Source organism: Saccostrea echinata, unplaced genomic scaffold, assembly GCF_033153115.1.
Source record: "Saccostrea echinata isolate AGI-Se365-2 ecotype Australia unplaced genomic scaffold, CSIRO_AGI_Sech_v1 ptg000002l, whole genome shotgun sequence".
Classification (NCBI taxonomy): Eukaryota; Metazoa; Mollusca; class Bivalvia; order Ostreida; family Ostreidae; genus Saccostrea; species Saccostrea echinata.
Window position 1 is genome coordinate 24000434 of NW_026889751.1, and position 21407 is coordinate 24021840.

General features: G+C 35.2%; 1 protein-coding gene across 1 annotated transcript in view; it reads left to right on the forward strand.

Annotated features, from left to right (window-relative positions):
• LOC133178169 (uncharacterized) overlaps positions 1-21407 on the forward strand; it is a 51151-nt gene that overhangs the window by 24496 nt on the left and 5248 nt on the right. Inside the window, exons 28-42 of the mRNA XM_061312917.1 lie at positions 572-769; positions 1033-1172; positions 1951-2113; positions 7851-7925; positions 10901-11054; positions 11888-13123; positions 13203-13297; positions 13700-13869; positions 13960-14326; positions 14692-14869; positions 15048-15232; positions 15440-16125; positions 16277-17724; positions 17838-18103; positions 18212-21367. Coding sequence (XP_061168901.1) covers positions 572-769; positions 1033-1172; positions 1951-2113; positions 7851-7925; positions 10901-11054; positions 11888-13123; positions 13203-13297; positions 13700-13869; positions 13960-14326; positions 14692-14869; positions 15048-15232; positions 15440-16125; positions 16277-17724; positions 17838-18103; positions 18212-21367 — 8517 coding nt within the window. The remainder of the gene's footprint in view (positions 1-571; positions 770-1032; positions 1173-1950; positions 2114-7850; positions 7926-10900; positions 11055-11887; positions 13124-13202; positions 13298-13699; positions 13870-13959; positions 14327-14691; positions 14870-15047; positions 15233-15439; positions 16126-16276; positions 17725-17837; positions 18104-18211; positions 21368-21407) is intronic.

Consider the following 21407-nt stretch of genomic DNA (forward strand, 5'->3'; position numbering starts at 1 on the left):
CAATTGAAAGATTAAAAGAAAACAGTTGGATAATGTACTATTCAACAACAAGATTAAATTTAAAAAAAAATGAAACAATTACAGTTTTTATTATTAATATGAAGGTCTTGCAACTGATGTTTAATAGGTTTGAGATTAATATGATATTTAGAATTACAGGACAGTTTCTTATAACGTATATAGATACATAATTATCTATCGGACAAGAAAATAAAAGGAAAAATAAGTTATTTTTTTTACATAATAAAATAATTGTCCATTCAAAAAATTAAATGACACACGTACATTACCACTACTGGTAAAAGCATATTGGTTCAATCCAGCGTTCAATCATCCTAGATGAAGCATATCTGTAAAAAGATTAAAAAAAAACCCATTAATTATCAAGTATAGTCAAAACTCAATACAATTCGAGTTCTCAAATAGAAGTTTGAGATATTTGAGTGTAATCGAGGTTGAAAATTCATTCACAATAAAGAAACACATTTTGGCATATTCCTTTTTTTTCGCATACTGGTGTTTGAAATACATGTATTTTAAATACAAAGGGTCATATGTATTTTCTTTTCAGGTGTTGAAATAGAAGAAAGGGTTCCTGTAGTAAGCGTGTCTAGGTTAATGTCTGCCAACTTAGTTGTTTCTATAACATTTGACTGGTCAACAGCAGTTATCTCCCTTTCTGCAGAACTCTGTGTATCTGATTTCATTTCTTGCTTGCATACGGTACCAGTGTTGTTGAACTACGAAGTTGATTCGACATGCTCATCAGGTCATTTATGTTTTATAACTTGAAATTTCCTTGCCAGTTTCTTTAACAGTATCCTGAGAATTTAATGAAAGATAGAAATGAGGAGTATAAGCACATAGTCTTATTACAACTAATGCCAAATTAAAGGATTTTTAAATTAAAAAAATAAGATAATAGTATCGACTAAATATTCTAAAATAAAAGATAACCTTGTGAGTTTATGACAAGGTTTGAAAAATTGGACTTATACTCATTGAATTTTTTTTATTCATGACATACGACAGACGATGGAAATATCCCTGTTTTGCCTACTATGGATAGCATAACCGTTCAAGATTTCATAGCAGAACTCTCTGAAAACCATCTACTTGATAAAGAAATTCTCAAAATCCTTGACACCATTAGGGAAGCAATGATGGACGAGGTATGACCCGATAAAATTTTCTTTGCTTTACGTACCTTCATGAATATTTTGCTCAAATTTAGACCTGTACTTGGCACTTACGGTCTTTGAGCATTGATAGATCTATTTCATGCAAACACCTACTGGGAAACCTGACCTCGGTTTATATGGTCTCATCCGAAGAACCGGTCTCCAGGTTCTGATGTGGATTCGAACCCGTTATGTAAGGAGCAACTCCTTACTCTGTAATTATAACCACTGCGCAACGCAGGTGACCCTGAGATAATGAAAATTATTTTGAAGTATTTTAAAAGGGTAATATTGACACTTGTGTATCCAACACAGATGCTATGAACAAGCCCTGTGCTACTGCAGAAGAAGTTTTTTTTAAACGATTACTCAAATGTCGTCTCTTGATTTTTTTAATTACTTTATCAGGAGAGAACATGGTTGTATTTTCTGATTCAGTTAAAAGAATGTACGTGATCTCACATCCGGTTTTCTTAACCTTTTCTCTAATGAATTATGGTTCATTGACCCTCTGATAAAGAAAGGTAACTCTTAATGGCATAAATGCCTCTTATTCCTCTATAAATTTGTTAAGCTGAAATGTCTTTTTTTCAATTTTGCCTCAAGCTATGGTAAAATTGTTTCCATTTTACTTATAAGAAATATTTCGACTGGAAAATCATAACGGTAGCAGTATTTTACATAAGTAAACAGAGGGGATTAGAACCCTAAGCGTTGATAATCAGCGTAACTATTTATTATTACTGATTTCCTTTTGTAATTTACACAGTTAATCAACGATCCGAGGACACTCCTAAAAATAATGGGAAAAGAGTTTCAAGAGAAGGTAGACTTCTGCGCAGAGGCAGAGATCCCATTTCCTACGAAAGATTTCGTGTTCGTCGATGAGGATGTGGGCCCCTTCATGGTTGGTCCTGTTCCATTATATTTTGGTGAGTTCTACTATGATAAATTTTCTTAATTTAATCATTAAAAAAAACTTACAAAGATCAATGGCATATTTTTCTTTTACAAATAACAATGATAATGAAAAAAATTGTGGTCCCCCACTTTCGGTGTCTTAGAGGATGGAATACCATGGCATATTGTTACTGTCTAGTTTCTGTGTCTTTTTTTCGTACAAAAAAGACATAAATTATTGAATTTATGACAGCTATGGCAAAGATCGTAGCTTCTCAAAACTATTTCAAACTTCAAGATCAAAGTCATGAAGTCAAATATCATAATACATCCGAAATGTCTTTTGACAAGTAATGCACATGTGAAAAAAAAAACATGAAAGCCCTGTCTCTTATGGAACATAAAGGTAATGGTCAAGATTAAATTATTTTATAAGTAGGTCAAACTTCTAGGTAGGGGTCATGAAGTCAAAAATGATAAACTTTTCTGAAAAGTGTGTAAAAGTACTGCAAATGTGAAAATCTGACAGCCCTATCTTCTCTCATTCAAAAGTTCCTTCAAATGTAAAATTTATTATTTGAAAAAAAAGACTGAAGCTTAAACTGAAAGTAAGGGTCACAAGGTCAAAAACCAGATTATACAATCGTCAATATTCTGTTTATTACATTTTTAGGTCACCTGAGTCACTCAGGTGACCTATTGCTATCCGTTTTTGTCCGTCGTCGTGCGTCGTCCGTCGTCCGTCGTGCGTCGTGCGTTAACATTTAAACATTTTCAGCTTCTTCTCTGAAAACGCTCAACCAATTTCAACCAATTTTGGCACATAACATCTGTGGGTGAAGGGGGACAAAAATTGTGAATTTCATGGTCCCTGCCCCCCTGGGGCCTGAGGGGTGGGGCTAAAACCACCAAAATTAATGCAATCTTTAAAAATCTTCTTCTTTACTCCTGGACATCAAGCAGTCAAACTGTTGACATGATTGTAATAAGCATTGAGTTCTCTACCTAAATTGTGAAATTCATGGCCCCGGGGTCAGGGGTTCTGGTGCTAGGGCGGGGCTATATAGATCATATAGTGAAAGTGCATTATTTCTTTGAAAATCTTCTTCTCTACTCCTGGGTATTATTGAAACAAATTGAATACATAGTTATGATAAGCAAGAGTGACTCTACCAAAATTGTGAAATTCATGGCCCCAGGGTCAGGGGTTCTGGTGCTAGGGCGGGGCTATATAGATCATATAGTGAAAGTGCATTATTTCTTTGAAAATCTTCTTCTCAGCTCCTGGGTATTATTGAAACAAATTGAATACATAGTTATGATAAGCAAGAGTGACTCTACCAAAATTGTGAAATTCATGGCCCCAGGGTCAGGGGTTCTGGTGCTAGGGCGGGGCTATATAGATCATATAGTGAAAGTGCATTATTTCTTTGAAAATCTTCTTCTCAGCTCCTGGGTATTATTGAAACAAATTGAATACATAGTTATGATAAGCAAGAGTGACTCTACCAAAATTGTGAAATTCATGGCCCCAGGGTCAGGGGTTCTTGTGCTAGGGCGGGGCTATATAGATCATATAGTGAAAGTGCATTATTTCTTTGAAAATCTTCTTCTCTACTCCTGGGTATTATTGAAACAAATTAAATACATAGTTATGATAAGCAAGGATGCCTCTTCCAAAATTGTGAATTTCATGGCCCCTGGATCAGGGGTTCTGGTGTTAGGGTGGGGCTTTATTTATTATATAGTGAAAATGCATTAATGCTTTAAAAATCTTCTTCTCTGCTCCTTGGTATTATTTAAACAAATTAAGTACATTGTTATGATAAGCAAGGATGCCTCTTCCAAAATTGTGAAATTCATGGCCCCAGGGACAGGGGTTCTGGTGCTAGGGTGGGGCCATATAGATCCTATAGTGAAGGTGAATTATTTCTTTAAAACTCTTCTTCTCTGCCCCTGGGTATTATTTAAACAAACTAAGTACATTGTTATGATATGCAAGGATGCCTCTTCCAAAGTTGTGAATTTCATGGCCCCAGGGTCAAGGGTTCTGGTGAAAAGGGGGGGGGGTTCTATTGATTATATAGTGAAAAAGCAATTTTTTTCTGAAAACATTCTTTTCTGCTTCTGGTTAAAAAGCAAAGAAGCTAGTGTATAGTTATGATGAGCAAGAGTGCTTCTTCCAGAGTAGTGAATTGCATGACCCCAGGGTCAGATGTGCTGGTGCAAGGGTGGGGCTCTTGATAATATAGTGAAAATGCATTATTTCTATTAAATAATCCTGTCTGCTCCTCAGTGTTAAGCAGATAAACAAAGTGATTACTTATGATGTGCAAACTTCTGGTCCCAGGGTGAGAGGCTCTGATGTTTCTCGATGGAGGGGGGGGGGTTCTATTGATAATATAGTGAATCTGTAGTAAAAATGCATTATTTCTTTAAAAATCTTCTCTGCACCTGGGCATATCAGAGGCAAAAAGAGTAAAAGTTTTAATAAGGAAGGTTATTTTTACCAGATATTTGAACAGCTGGACCATTTAGTCAAGTGTTCTGGTCCTAGCTAGGGCACTATTAATTTGTAATCTACTAAGAGGAGTTATTCCCCTTTGCCATTTACTTTTGATAATTAATCACTGTAAATAATGTACTTGAAAGGTTAATAGAATAAGAGAATTATGCAAGAATTTTTATTGTATAATACAAAAAGTACTTTCATAGTTTTAATGATCAGGTAGACTTGTAAGCAATAGATAAATAAAAATGAGACAAAAATAACTTGTCTTATTAAATGTTCATCAAAGATCAAGAGAGGCCAGTGTAAGAGATTTCAACAAGGAATTAAGATGGTACAGAAGCAGTGATATTTTGTTAATTTACTGTATGGTGAAAGTGTTAAATGAGGAACAGATTAGAACCTAATTTATGAACTGTGAATGAATGCTAGACTAATTATTTTTTTGATCCTGATCACTCTATTTTTCTTGCTTTTGGGCAACAAAGCTTCACCTTTCAGTTCATTTTATACTCTATGGATCCTCTAAATTGTTGTATTATACTCAGGTGACCGTTAAGGCCCTTGGGCCTCTTGTCTTAGATTTTTCCTTTGTCTCTGTCTTTTCGTAACACAGTGTCATAGGCTGTGACGTCATAGTTGAGCGGTTGAGACGTCATAGCTAAGCGATTGCGAGATTGAAAAACGTTGTAAACATGGATTTTTTAACGACATATTTGGAAAAACTTTGGCAGTATTACTATTAGTCTCTGTCAGGATGACACATAAATTCTATCTTACAACAGGCCGGGGATTTAAAAAAAAATTCTTCATGAAGGGAAGGAAAATCTTAAGTTTTGCCGCACTACTGATGTTCTCACAATGTGAGAATACCATTTTGATATCCTTTCACGCTGTCAGAATATCACTTTTACTCAGTAAATAAATTACGGTATTTCACTGTTGAAAATGTAATAAATTAAATTATTTTATAAGTAGGTCAAACTTCCAGGTAGGGGTCATGAAGTCAAAAATGATAAACTTTTCTTGAAAGTGTTGACATAGGTACATGTAATGTAAATGTAGAAATCTGACAGCCCTATCTTCTCTCATTAAAAAGTTCCTTCAAATGTAAAATTTATTTGTAAAAAAGAAAATAATAAGTTTTGCCGCACTACTGATATTCTCACACTGTGAGAATACCATTTTGATATCCTTTCACACTGTCAGAATACCACTTTTATTCAGTAAATAAATTACAGTATTTCAATGTTGAAAATGTAATAAATTAAATTATTTTATAAGTAGGTCAAACTTCCAGGTAGGGGCCATGAAGTCAAAAATGATAAACTTTTCTGGAAAGTGTTGACATAGGTACATGTAATGTAAATGTAGAAATCTGACAGCCCTATCTTCTCTTATTAAAAAGTTCCTTCAAATGTAAAATTTATTTGTAAAAAAGAAAATAATAAGTTTTGCCGCACTACTGATATTCTCACACTGTGAGAATACCATTTTGATATCCTTTCACACTGTCAGAATACCACTTTTATTCAGTAAATAAATTACAGTATTTCACTGTTGAAAATGTAATAAATTAAATTATTTTATAAGTAGGTCAAACTTCCAGGTAGGGGCCATGAAGTCAAAAATGATAAACTTTTCTGAAAAGTGTTGACATAGGTAATGTAAATGTAGAAATCTGACAGCCCTATCTTCTCTCATTCAAAAGTTCCTTCAAATGAAAAAAATTATTTGAAAAAAAGACTGTAGCTTAAACTGAAAGTAAGGGTCACGAGGTCAAAAACCAGATTATACAATCGTCAATATTCTGTTTATTACATTTTCTTAGATTTTCCCTTTTCTCTGTCTTTTCGTAACACAGTGTCATAGGCTGTGACGTCATAGTTGAGCGGTTGAGACGTCATAGCTAAGCGATTGCGAGATTGAAAAACGTTGTAAACATGGATTTTTTAACGACATATTTGGAAAAACTTTGGCAGTATTACTATTAGTCTCTGTCAGGATGACACATAAACTCTATCTTATAGAAGGCCGGGGATTTAAAAAAAAATTCTTCATGAAGGGAAGGAAAATCTTAAGTTTTGCCGCACTACTGATATTCTCACACTGTGAGAATACCATTTTGATATCCTTTCACGCTGTCAGAATATCACTTTTATTCAGTAAATAAATTACAGTATTTCACTGTTGAAAATGTAATCAATTAAATTATTTTACAAGTAGGTCAAACTTCCAGGTAGAGGCCATGAAGTCAAAAATGATAAACTTTCCTGGAAAGTGTTGACATAGGTAATGTAAATGTAGAAATCTGACAGCCCTATCTTCTCTCATTCAAAAGTTCCTTCAAATGTAAAATTTATTTGAAAAAAAGACTGTAGCTTAAACTGAAAGTAAGGGTCACGAGGTCAAAAACCAGATTATATAATCGTAAAGGCCTCGAAATAGGTATGCATATATTAAATGTAACTGTCATATCTACTCTCAATCAAAATTTATCAGCAATTTAAATTTTAGAAAATAATGTTAACGTCAAGGTCATGTGGTTAAAAAACATAGAACATTTGGAAATGCTTGTCACAGGTAATGCAAGTGTCAATAAGAGTACCCTTTCTTCGCTCCTTCAAAAGTTTCCAACACTGATAAAATGTTTGAAAATAGGGTCAAGGTCACGGGGTTCAATTTTATAGCACACTCCGAAACATTTTGCCACAGGTAATGCACTTGTCAAATATGAATCATTTACATGATTGTGACGGAGGAAAAAAGATAAACCAGATTTGCTGATCGAAATTCCTCGATGCAGCTCAATTTTCAACGGACTACGGTCTGAAATCAACACCGTTGAACTCAATTTTAAACTTTGAAATATGACCCTTCGGGTCATTTTTAACCAGGCTCAAAATAGAACCGAATGTGAAAGACTGTGTTGCTTTTAAAAAATTTGGCATCATTTAGTATACATTTTGTTGCATCAATGTTGGCTAAAACATCTTTTTATCTCCCTCGCAATCAATAAATGTACTACATGTATATGTTTATGTGCTAGTTTAGTGAAGTTATATAGTAAAGCCGCGAAGCGGCTATAATGAATTCAATCTTACAGTGAAGTGATTTTTCATTCGCTGTAGTTTAAAAACGAATTATTAATTTATAACAAATTACTATTAAAACAATCCAGAATTGTTCATTCCCGGCACTTTGCAATGAGCATGATTTACTTTATATATCATTGCATAATATATATCAACTTATTGTAGAGTTAGGGGCTGGGGCATCTGTTGGCCTGAGAATACAAGTCGGTCTCTGCATTCTAAGTTTCAAAGCAAGAGTAAGTAGACAGAATTTAATTTTCTTTATTATTTTTAATTTAAATTGATAGTTCTTACTTAAGATCTAGAGAAAGATTTTTTGAATAAAATTGTGCATCATCATGCAATGCACTGAAAAGTATCCCGCACTTAAATCATACAGTACCAATTTTAATGCACCAGAAGCGCATTTCGAAAATTATGTCTCTTTAGTGATGCTCATGCCAAAACGTTGGAAATCCGAAATATCAAAAAAAAAAACATGAAGAGCTGGAAAAGGGAGTGCCAAAGAATGGAGTCAAATATGTCCAAGGATCAAAGCTATGCATAAAGGAGATAATCCTTTATTTTGAAACTAATTTCTAAATTATACCAATTGATTTTGTTTTTCATTGTTGGTAACATTATTGACCTTTCTGGGACATTATCCTGGACCTTTGTTTTATGTTTGATAACTTTTATTGAATATCCTTCGTATTGGGAAGGCTAGTTCTTGTTCATCTTCCATTACATTGATAAGCAGTCATATTTCCAAAAGTAATATACAGAATAAAGAAAATTTATTAGATTTTATAAAATTGGCTTACAAGTGAAGAGTTGCTTGTCATAGATACTATATTTTTTGTTTGACTTAATCTGTGAAATCAGTAAATAAAATATGAAGATAACGAACAGTATTTAAACTCAAAAATGCAATGAAACGATAAAAATTTGGAGCAGAGCAAACACGGGCCTCAAAATTTAGAGGTCAGGTGCCATGGAGGAATGAGCATCCCATGGCGACCGGTCACACCCGCCGTGTGCTCCTTGTCATGATCGAAAAAAAACCCCGGAAAAATCTGTAGACAATTCAGTGAATAAATTATGGCCTAACAATTAGTATGAAAAACGTCAGTAAGCATTTGACTCAATGATAGCTTGTATGTGCTGACAAGGTCATTGTATCGACCATAAAACTTGTGAAAAGATGACTTCAAACGAGAATGTTGATATACTGTTGTTATATTTATCATATAAATGTGGTTTGTTAAAAAAAATCGGCAGAAAAACATAAATGTTATAAAACAAAATTTTGGTATCATTTGTTTTTTAGGTCACCTGAGTCACTCAGGTGACCTATTGCTATCCGTTTTTGTCCGTCGGCGTTCGTCGTTCGTCGTTCGTCGTGCGTCGTGCGTTAACATTTGAACATTTTTAGCTTCTTCTCTGAAACCACTCAACCAATTTCAACCAATTTTGGCATATAGCACCTATGGGTAAAGGGGAACAAAAATTGTGAATTTCATGGTCCCTGCCCCCCTGGGGCCTGAGGGGTGGGGCTAAAACCACCAAAATTCATGCAATCTTTAAAAATCTTCTTCTTTACTCCTGGACATCAAGCAGTCAAACTGTTGGCATGATTGTAATAAGCAATGAGCCCTCTACCAAAATTGTGAAATTCATGGCCCCAGGGTCAGGGGTTGTGGTGCTAGGGTGGGGCTATATACATCATATAGTGAAAGTGCATTATTTCTTTGAAAATCTTCTCTGCTCCTGGGTATTAAATAAACTAACTAAGTACATAGTTATGTTGAGCAAGACTGCCTCTTCCAAAATTGTGAATTTCATGGCCCCTGGGTCTGGGGTTCTGGTGTTGGGGGGGGGGGGCTCTATTGATTATATAGTGAAAATGCATTAAGTCTTTGAAAATCTTCTTCTCTGCTCCTGGGTATGAAATATACTAACTGAGAACATAGTTATGATGAGAATGGCTGCCTCTTCCAAAATTGTGAATTTCATGGCCCCTGGGTCAGGGGTTTGGGTGTTAGGGCGGGGCTCTATTGATTATATAGTGAAAATGCATTAAATCTTTGAAAATCTTCTTCTCTGCTCCTGGGTATGAAATATACTAACTGAGTACATAGTTATGATGAGCATGGCTGCCTCTTCCAAAATTGTGATTTTTATGGCCCCTGGGTCAGGGGTTTGGGTGTTAGGGCGGGGCTCTATTGATTATATAGTGAAAATGCATTATTTCTTTGAAAATCTTCTTCTCTGCCCCTGGGTATTAAATAAACTAACTAAGTACATAGTTATGATGAGCATAGCTGCCTATTCCAAAATTTTGAATTTCATGGCCCCTGGGTCTGGGGTTCTGGTATTGGAGGGGGGGGCTCTATTGATTATATAGTGAAAATGCATTAAGTCTTTGAAAATCTTCTTCTCTGCTCCTGGGTATGAAATATACTAACTGAGTACATAGTTATGATGAGCATGGCCGCCTCTTCCAAAATTGTGAATTTCATGGCCCCTGGGTCAGGGGTTCTGGTGAAGGGGGGGGGGGGCTCTATTGATTATATAGTGAAAATTCATAATTTCTTTCAAAATATTTTTTTCTACTCCTGGTTATAAAGCAAAGAAACAAGTGTATAGTTATGATGAGCAAGGATGCTTTTACAATTTTTTTTAAAACTTGTGGTCCCAGGGGTTCTGTTGTTTCTCGGGGGGGGGGGGGGGGGCTCTTTTTGATTATATAGTGAAAATGTGTGAATTCTTTGAAAATCTTCAACTAATTGCTTAGTGATCTTAATCGTACTATTTTCCTTGCTATTGGGCAACAAAGCTTCGTTTATGAGTTTATGGATCCTCTAAATTGTTGTACTCAGGTGATCGTTAAGGCCCTTGGGCCTCTTGTTTCAAAAGGAGGAATAAGATGAGTAAAATACAGAGAATAATGATATTTATGCAATACTTTTTGTATGTTGACTTTGTATTCGATATGTTAAAAAATGTATCCAAAAAAATAATAAAACTGATCTCAAAAATTTTGTCGCAATTCTTCATGATTAAAAGCAGTTTCTTGCAAATTTTAAGGAACCCGAATCTACTGTATATTATAATTAACAAATAAACACTTTCTTTAATCAATAAACCAAAAATATGCTCGTATTTTATTTTTGATGTAAGGTTTGGTAAACTAATTCTACACTTATTATAACTTCTTTTTTAATAACAGGGAGCACTTATTCCCTGGTCAGGGGCAATAGCCTGGGGTGGAGTGGCTGTAAAATTCTTCATATTCAGAGCTGGAATAAGGCTAATAGGGTACCTACTTGAGACACGGTTTCCGATAACAGCAGAAATAACATATAACAAGTTCCCTCTAGATGTAAAGTGAGTATATAATCAATGTCCACTTGGAAGGCAATTCATTTCTTTAAAAGCTAAACATGCATTTAAATTCAGACAAGTTTGCAGATAATGATGATATATCTTCTTAGGCCATCTCTAAAGATGAGCTGAACTAAAAATTAAACAATTCCTGAGAAATGGGTAGGATAAATGATTTATTAAGCTATTCTTAAAAGTTGTAATGTTTGCCGTTTCAGAAGGAATATCGAAATTCATTGTAATTTATATAATGACCGTCAGGGCAACATTTCTGAAACTATGACTGATGAAGGAAAATAAATCGAGTGAAGAGATTCAAACAAAACACATATATTTATTGAATTTATATCAATTTGATCACATTCAATAATTTTTTTATTTAATAATTTACCATACGAAATGTAAAGATTGAAGGTTTAAGAGATATTTTCAATAAGTAACAAAATTTATAAATACGATATATTAAATTAGGCACATTTATAACACTTTTTTTCTTTTTTAAAAGTACGTTTGGATATAAATCATTTCAATTTCATTGAAAATTACAACCTAGCTGCAATGAGTTTACAGCATAGAATTTATTGGCAGAGGCTTAGTTTCTTCTTGCAAAATTTGGCTTGGCTATATTTGCAATTTTAATGTCGATTAAACTGAACTAATGACAAAGATTTTTTTTTATTTTTCTGTATTACATATCTGTAAAACACATCTTTAAAACTGTTCTCCCCAAAAAAATCCTTTGCATTTAGAAGTTCATTTTACAACAGAGTTTCATATTTAAAATTGGAAACAAGTATCAATGTTTGAAAATAAAAGCACAATTTGTCAATTTATAGAGGAAGCTTGGATCTTATTCTTTATCCAGTGCGTCTGAAACTGGAGGCATACTGCGTTCTAGAAATCAAAATCTGCTTCTGGAAATGCTTTAAAAAAACTATCACAATTTTCCGAGGAACGCTTTGGACATACTCCACAAGACCAATTAATGGGAATGTCTTCACAAATATAAAAGATGAGAAAGACACCTCGCCTCCAGAATTTTCTGCTCCTGGTGTTTCTAATCAAGGAAATCGACGAAAAAGAGAAACAACAGATAAATGTCTCCTCAGACAAATTCCAGGGCGAAACCATAAAGACCCGGCATATGAACTACAGTTCGCTGCAGACGATGATAAAAGTAATCTGAAATTATATTATGCTATCGGGACACATCAGGGAGGTACAAATGTTGTAGATTTCACAGAAATGGGTGGATTTTCTATGCTAATTGCAACAAATGATTTGCCAAATGCAATACCTTTATATTGGACTGTAAAAGCAGTCAACAGCCAAGGCACTGATGCCCGTGTGTATTGCATGCTACCTACGTATGATAACACATTGCCAGATGGGCGAGTAGACCCCTCTTATATATATAGCTCCCATCCAAACGTCTTGACTGCTATCATAAATGTATTTGAGGATTCTGAACTGAAAAAAGTTCAAAGCCAGGCTGTAGGATATAGCTCCGGTATGTATGGAAGCGAAATTGTACCTTGGAAGAATCTTTCTCTGGAGTTGTCCACACACAGAACAGGAATTTCAAATGATCTGAAACACTTCAGTGTTCCAAAAACTGGCAAACTTACAAGTACACCCTTTACTGTTCATATTACGCATACACCAGAGGACTGTGCAACAAAGTGCATTAATTCAGGGAAGAAATGCGTTTCGTTTGATTATGCTTACTTCACAGAATCTTGTGAACTGCAAACTGTTGTCGAGGGTCCGAGTGCTAAGTTAAGAAAAAGTGGTACATACATGAATTATGAAAGACTTGGGGTTGGACATAATTCCTATGAAAGATTTGAGAATCTTCCCTTGGAACACGGCATTACGTATTTTATCAATGCCAGGATAGTTAACGTTCTTGATTATGTTGCATACCTTCATTCTATTGGAACAATGGTCGATTTTTCTCCACCAAGTACTGGAAATTTAGGCACAGAATTTAATGAAACGTTCTTGGCAGATAGATGCAAAGCATCTGTTGCACAACGCTGTGTCGAAGTAACCTGGAAGGATAACCACAGGTATGAAAAATATTATGCCAATTTAAATTATTTTAAGATTATATGAGACTGTTAATCATATCACCTATTATTTTTCTAGATATATAATTGATGGGAAAGGGGCATCAGTTGTATTCAATGGACACACGCCCTTGAAGGATAAAATGTATACAAGATCAAATCACTATATATCAGGTAGTTTTTTCATATCTATATTGAACAGTGCACAATTAAAGCATGCACAGGAAAGGGTTTTTATGTTGCATTTGATAGATCTTCATTCACTTTTTTGGTTAAATCAAACTTCAAATTGGATTAAAAATTTAAAAGGGTATTTTATTCTTAAATGAATTATTCATAATACCTTCGATTTGCAAATTTCACTGGTTTCTGAAAATAAACTACTTAAGTTGTCTGTATATGTGATGTTAAAAATTCAAAATAATAAAATTTTCAATTTTTGGTAATCCTATTTTTAACAAATTAAAGTAGGAAAAGCCGTAGACAATTTTAAGCTATCGGTGGTTGATGGATGATCAATTCAAAATTAAATATTGGAAGTCATGGTATAACCTGCGCCTTGAATATACTTTTCAGTCAATTTTGACGGCTTTCATGATGATGAAACTGGGATTTATCAGTACACGTGGGCTGTTGGAAAATCAGTTTGTAATCAAGATGTAGTTAATTTTTCTGATCCACACGAATTTCTTCACAGCTCTAAACACTGGACACACAGTGGTTATGAGAAAAATATGTTTTTACAGGTATGGTTTCCCTAAAATGATTTTAATTTTGTGCATTCTTTTTTTTTGTGTGTAAATTAATATAATTGCAATTGTTACATCTGATTTAAGGATGGACAATACTTCATGACAGTCCAGTGCCTTAACAACGTGGTGTTTGGTGGTTCACTGGTTACAACTGTTTGTCACAGCAATCCCCTCACCGTGGACACAACACCACCTTTCTTTGATGGAGTTGAACAAATCTATTTCGATGAACACTTCGATATGCTTGCGATATATTATAAAGCTGGTGATAATGAGTCTTTACTTAGAAGCGTCGACTTTGGACTTGGGAAAACAAAATATGATGTTCTTGTCAGAAAATATTCATATCACGAGCCAATGAACGGGAAAGATGCTCCGTTCATTGTCATTGAAGAGCTGGATTTAGAGGAGGGAGTTCCGGCTTGGCCTCGAGTGCGAGTTGATAATGGCGGTAATGTGTTAAATATAGAAATTAAAACAATAAAACTTGTTTAATCTGGACACTTGCTCCATAGAAATTGGCAAAATTAGATAACATTTTTGGATTAGGCACATTTTTAACAATTAGATTCAAAGAAAAGCATTAGAAATTTATCTCCTAGTCGGCAAGCTTTCGGAACCCACAACATCCAGATTAATATTTTTACCCTGTCAATTTTTATCGCGTTTTATTCCTTTTGATATCTATTTTTATAGAAGAGAAAATAACGTTTAAACAAACGGGTATACTCTTTTTGATTGAACAATAACAGTTCGTTTTATACAAATAAATATGCTTTAAAGTTTGATTTACAAGGGGAACAATTTTTTTTCCAGTGGGCTTATTTAAAGCTGGCAGTGGTCCTGAGCCCATTTTGATTGATAGAACATCTCCTGTGGCTGGAATAGTACTGGATGGTTATATCGTACATCATGATTTGACCTACCAATCAAACGACGAACAGCTCTGTGCCCAATGGACAGCCTTTTATGACCCCGAGTCTGGCATTGACCAGTTTGTGTTTTATATTTTATGCTTAAAATTTTAATTAGCCCTTAATTCTATAAATTGTTAAATCAGTAGTCAATATTACAATCATTGAATTTAGGAGATAAAAGATGATATAGCTTCCTTGCTATAAAGAATTGAGTTCATCAGATACATTTTGAACACTTATTGTTACTATTTTTAGTTTCCGTTGGGGTATAGGAACCATTCCTGGAAAAGACAACATCATGAATTTCCGTAATTTTTCCCACAACACAAGACATTCCTGTATTGACATCGCCCTCCGGCACAATACACGCTACTTTTCTACTGTCATAGTCTTCAATGGAGCCTTAAATTCCAAAGATTCTAACAGTACTTCTAATGGAGGTATCTTATGTTATTATTTGAAATAAAACACGCTATAAAAGCATCTGCTCCCATTGTCTTTATACTCAAATAAAAGAAAGATGAAATTATTAAAGTTCTAATGTCAAACCTCGGGTTTGCATACATTTTCCTGAGAGTTATATCTTTGAGTATAAAAGTTAGTGTAACAGTAAGTTTTTATATAATTCATTTTCTTTTAATTTTCAGTGTTAATTGACACAACACCCCCACTTTCGGGTTATGCAGTTGATGGTCCTGATTTGTCTGAAGATATATCATTCTCCTCAGAGACAGCTACTAAATTTGTAACCTGGGATAATTTTTCTGATCCAGAGTCTGGCATAGAAAAGTACGCCGTGACGGTCTATATAAACGATGCCAAGATTAAGACATTCGAATCTACAAAAGAGACAACTTTTGTAGATCATTCTATCAGCATGGATCACAAAGATAAAGTTCATTTCCAAGTTGACAGTTTCAACAAAGCTGGCCTATCCGAGAATATTATCACAGATGGATACATCATCGACCATACGCCCCCAAATTTGATATTCATTCAAGACAATATTCACAAAAGAAGGTATCAGACAAATGAAAACCTTCTGAATCTAAGATGGCAATTTGAGGACGAGGAATCAGGGATTAAAGAATATCGCTATGCAGTTTTGGAATCCTTGCATGGAATGAAGAAACGTATTTGGCCAAAGACAGAGACGTTCCTAACTGCTTTTCCCAATTCCAGCATGGGTACTACTGCTATAGATTTAAATAAGCATCTTTTAATAGGTGCTACTTATTCAGTTCATGTGATAGCAATAAATGTAGCACACCTTTCCACAGCACACGAATCAGAAGGCGTAACCATAGACCCAACTCCTCCAATCATGGTTAAGGTGAAATTTATAACACACATACTGATATTTCATTTATTTTAATCTAGCTACCAATACTTTAATATATTTACTGAAGGATAAGCATTGGTTTTGGAATGTTTTAGTTTTATCAATTTTGCAAGATAATCTAAAAGTATCTTTTTTCTTTAAGGTTCACATAGGTTTGTTAGATGAGGATGAGGAAGTTGAGGATGGATATGTGCAGCATGCTAATTCACAATCTATCAGAGTAAGTTGGATTGGCGATGATCCCGAAAGTCATATACAAAAATTTTATGTTGCCATAGGAACAAGTCAGGGTGACGTAAGTGTAACGCATGGGTATATTGACATGGAAACAAAAACGTCTGCAGATATTGAAGCCTCTCTTTCAACCTTTTCTGAATCTGGTGAAATATACTATGTTGCTGTCAAGGCTGAAAATGGTGCCGGTATTCTATCCTCTCCACTATATTCAAAACCAATAAAGATCTTGAAAGAAAATGTACCAGGGGTTATTTTTGATGGTCGAGAACCTTTCCATGATGAAGATAATACAAACGACAGATTCAGTATTGCCATGCATTTCCAAGGATTTTCAAGTGAAGCGTGTAACATTGTTAAATATGAATGGGCGATCGGATCAAAACCTTATTATTCTGATATAAATGAATATACAGAATATGGCATTGTTCACAACAAAACCCATCGCAAAGCACAAACCCATGTACAACTGAACGAAAATCAAGCATATCATGTTACAGTCAGAGCAAAGACGGGCCATAACTGTCACGAAGAATTCATTGTATCAACATCAGATGGAATAACCACTGACTTTAGCCCTCCTGAAATTACAAGTATAGTGCCAGAAAACAATGAGGGCCACTTTTACGACTCAGAGTCTCAGTGTCTCTTTCAATCGTACGTCGATTCTTTCGAATACAAATGGAATGTTACTGATCAGTCTGAATTGCAATTTGAAAATTATTCGGTTGGATTGAAACCACTGACAAATGATGTACTGCCTTCATCTTTATCTACAGAGTCGAAAATTCCACCAGGTGTTCTTTCAACGCAAACTGGTGTTGCATACTTTGTGAATGTCTTTGCAAAGGATAACGTTGGATTTTTAACTTCCTCAACTTCACTGCCAATTGTTGCAGACATCTCACCACCGACAATAAATAATCTAACGTGCACAAATATAATATCTACCAAACAGTCTTCCATTGATTGCTCATGGCAAATTATGGAGAAAGAAAGTAAGTTAAAACAAATATCTATCTGTGTTGGATCCCAAGAAATTCTGGAAGACGTGATTCAGAACATAACACTTCCTACATATCAAAGCAAGTGGACTACTGATGTGAAGAGCTTTTCAAATTTGAACAATCTCTCATATATTTATGTCTCTCTGACTGCATCAAACGTGATGGATCTCTCTTCAACAAAAACGTTTAGAATTGCAATCGACTATACAGCACCAAATATAGAAAAAGTAGAATTCGTCACCTGGACAAACCCTCTTAAGGAACATGTTAAGCAGATTTGTCAGCTACCCTGGACTTATGTAGATGTTAATGTGTCTGCTATAGAGGACAAAGAATCCGAAATAGATAGGTAAACTATTAGTTTGCCTTTGTATATAGATAAAAGTAAATTAATGCGGGCATCTACAATCCCTCGAGATGGAGCTAATTTCAATTAAAATTATTTCTTTATCCTTATTGTAGGGCTGAGATCTGTTTAGGAAGCGAGCCGGCAACCGACAATATCAAGGCATATCAAGACATGGAAAACAATTATATGACCATTGATAATATCTACGCCTCGGCTGGAACCAAGATATACGCCACTGTAAGGGCGTACAACAGAGTTGGACTCCACAGTGTCTTGACGTCGGAACCCATTATAGTCAGCCCAGATCCTAGAATTGATGTTCTTGACGGAAAAGGCGACATAGATGCTGATTTCCAAGCAAGTTTAAATGTAATTCAAGGTAGGATAGTTATTATTTATAAAACTAAAATACAAACCACAAGATTTTTTTTTCAAATAAAGTAGTTTACTTTTGAATATCGTGTAAATTGGATTTTATTGATTACAGGGTCATACCGCTACTCTGACAATTGTCCGATAATAAAGGCTGAATGGTCGGTAGAGGACCTGACTGGAAAAGTCATCCAAAATAACACAGCTGTACCTGGGAATGGACTTTTTTTCTTCAACGACCAATTGATTTTGCAAAATAATTATTTGTACTTTGTTAAAGTAAAAATTACGGACGCTCTTAATCGGACAAAAGAGGGAAAATCCGATGGTATTACCGTTAGAATCCAGCCACCTGTTTCTGGAATCGTAAGAGATGGACTTGGTTCAGAGGACATCAAATACCAGGAATCTCTGGCGGAACTTTCAGCAAACTGGGACGCTTTTGGTAATGAGGCTTCTGGAGATCCTACACAGAAAATAGATCATTACGAGGTTTCTATTGGAGATGATACAAGAGACCATATAACAAGAACTAATATACATTACTTTACAAATGTCGGGTTAAATACAAGCTACACATTTTCGGGTTTAAACCTTACATCGAAAACTGTGCGGTATTACATCACGGTAAGAGGTTATAGTATAACTGGGGCCTTCGAAGAAGGCTATTCCAATGGAGTTAGAGTTGGATACCGACTAGACATAATACCAGGGCTTATTGAAACAAATGACGTACAATCAAGTACCAGTGAAATGACAGTTTCATGGAGTGGATTCGATTCCGATATAGGTATCAAGGAATATTACACAGCGATATCTACCATACCAGTCTTTAAAAGTAATAAAACGTATCCATGTTCCGATATTCAAACATTTTCTCCTCGGTTTGACATAGTCTCACCAAAGGAAGTAGGACTGGACACTATTCAAACTTTTAAAAACCTGTCTCTAAATCATGGAATGTCCTATTATGTGACTGTCATTGCTAGAGATGAAATCGGAATGTGTTCCTCGTCGGAGAGTTTGCCTATCCTTGTTGATACTACTGCACCTATTCGAAGTAATGTGACCTTCCTCGTGAATGGTTGGAATGTAACTGGACGAAAAAAGTTCTTCGTGACAAATCCAAATAGAATAGAAATAAAACTTCTTGATTTAGAGGACCCTGAGAGTGGAATTGATACAGTTATTTTTCGTCTAAATCAATATTTGGATTGTCCATCTTCTGGAACTCAGTCATCATCCTCTCATGTGGTGAAAGAAACGGTCGCTAAAAACGACACAAAGGTGAACATGATAAGTTTAAGTTTAGAATCTAAGAGATATTATTACATTGACGTAACAGCAAACAACAATGCTGGTCTGGAATCGCACTTGGTAAGTCCAGTAATGCTATTCGATACTGGATCACCACATGAAGGATCAGCCATTATTGGAAATAACTGGGGAGAGAAGACATCGTATCAATCTTCGACATCAAGAATCACAGCTTTGACAGCAATTGCAAGAACAGAAGATGTATACGTATGTGATAATACGAAAACATTCTTCCCTTCGGAAGAGAACCTAGCATGGATCCCTTTATCAGGAGATTTCTCGACACAAAATGTGATAAGAGAAAAATATAGATGGATTTTCAATGTAGGATATAACACCCCCTTGACAAAAGTCCTGAAAAGTGGAATTTCACGCTGGATGGGAGCATTACAAGAAGGAGTATATTCAAGTACATTATCGGCAGCAAAAGGAAAGAACATCTCTACTGCACTGATCATATCAAGTTCAAAAGATAATCCATATTTTCCTTTAAAATTTACACGACCACAACCAAGCAACTTTGACAGAGTCAGCTTCAATTTTTCTGGAACAGAACATGAAATGTCGAATTATTCATATTCTTCCAGCTCTACCGAAAATCCGACATCAGCAAGGCCATTGGCTAGCTCTACTCTTGATGTCATGGTTTCTGTTACCGGACCTTCCTATGAAACTCTCAATACAGATGCGTCCAATGGCTTCGGTTTTCAAGTATTAGGTGATCAACAAAATGGAAGTAAGGGATGGGATGTTTTGTTCTGGGCAAAAGGTAATAATGAAGAATTTCATAGGTGGACCCAAATAGACAATGACCCATCTGAAAATCAGCAAAAATACAGTATTCGCACGAAGAGAAGGAATTCTGAAAACAAAATAGTGTGGGACTTGGAATTCTCCATTAATGGAGATATTAAGGCAAATATTTATGGGCTTTCATTTGATGCCATCGACTTAAGCATTTTCGTCCAAACATGGAATTTTGAAGACTATGAGGAACCAATAACTGACCCAATTCATCCGTATCGGTCTCAGGCTGTACTATCAAAATTGAAAATACCTACTAATGCAACAATGGACTGCTTAATTGGAAAAGGTTTTTATGATGGTGAAAGTGGGATTTCCGAAATATGGACTGGGATTTCTGATAACATAGAGAGTTACGGAAATGTCAGGAAAATGGAATTGCATAAAAAGATGTGTACACCTTGCTTATTCAATTGCAATTTCAGTTGTGATGTAAACTGTTCACTCTCTGACAAAAGTCTCTCGGAATTTGAGATAATTCCTCTCACGTTAGACAATCTAGATCTGAAGACAACAATTGTCTCCAACGATGGTTTAAACGCAAGTGTTAAGACGGAAATCGTTAACATGACCGAATATTATGTTAACGTGAAGATGGTTAACTTTGCTGGACAGGCAGTTTCAACTATTACAAATCCAGTTATCGTCGACAAAACACCACCTGTTTGTGAATATATTCGTTGTTTGGACCCTGACGTAACAGGGATGGATGCACCGACAGACAAACTGGGATCTAATAAGACCATTGGAGCGTACTGGTTGTGTGAAGATAATATAAGTGGAATTAAAAAAGCCTATGTTAAGGTGGGAACGGAAACGACTGATAGTGGACACAGAGAAGACGAAAATATGGCATCGGAAAAAGATATAGGAGCTGTTTCCAAAATCAAAATATCTCTGGATGATAATGTTTACTTTGAAGACAGGAAAACGTATTTTGTCAACCTCGTTATATTTAATGGTGCCGGCCTTTCCACAGTTTATAGTTGCAATGTATCGACAATTCTTACTCCACCAGACGTTTCCGATGTAGATTCGAACATTTTGCTTTCATCTGAGAGAGATCAAACGACAGGGACAGTTTTTGCAGACTCTTTAGATCGGTTTGGAATTAGCTGGAACAACAGAGGAAATGATACCGATTACTACAGTAAGTATTCCTTTTGACGAGCTAAAATCAATCTATATTC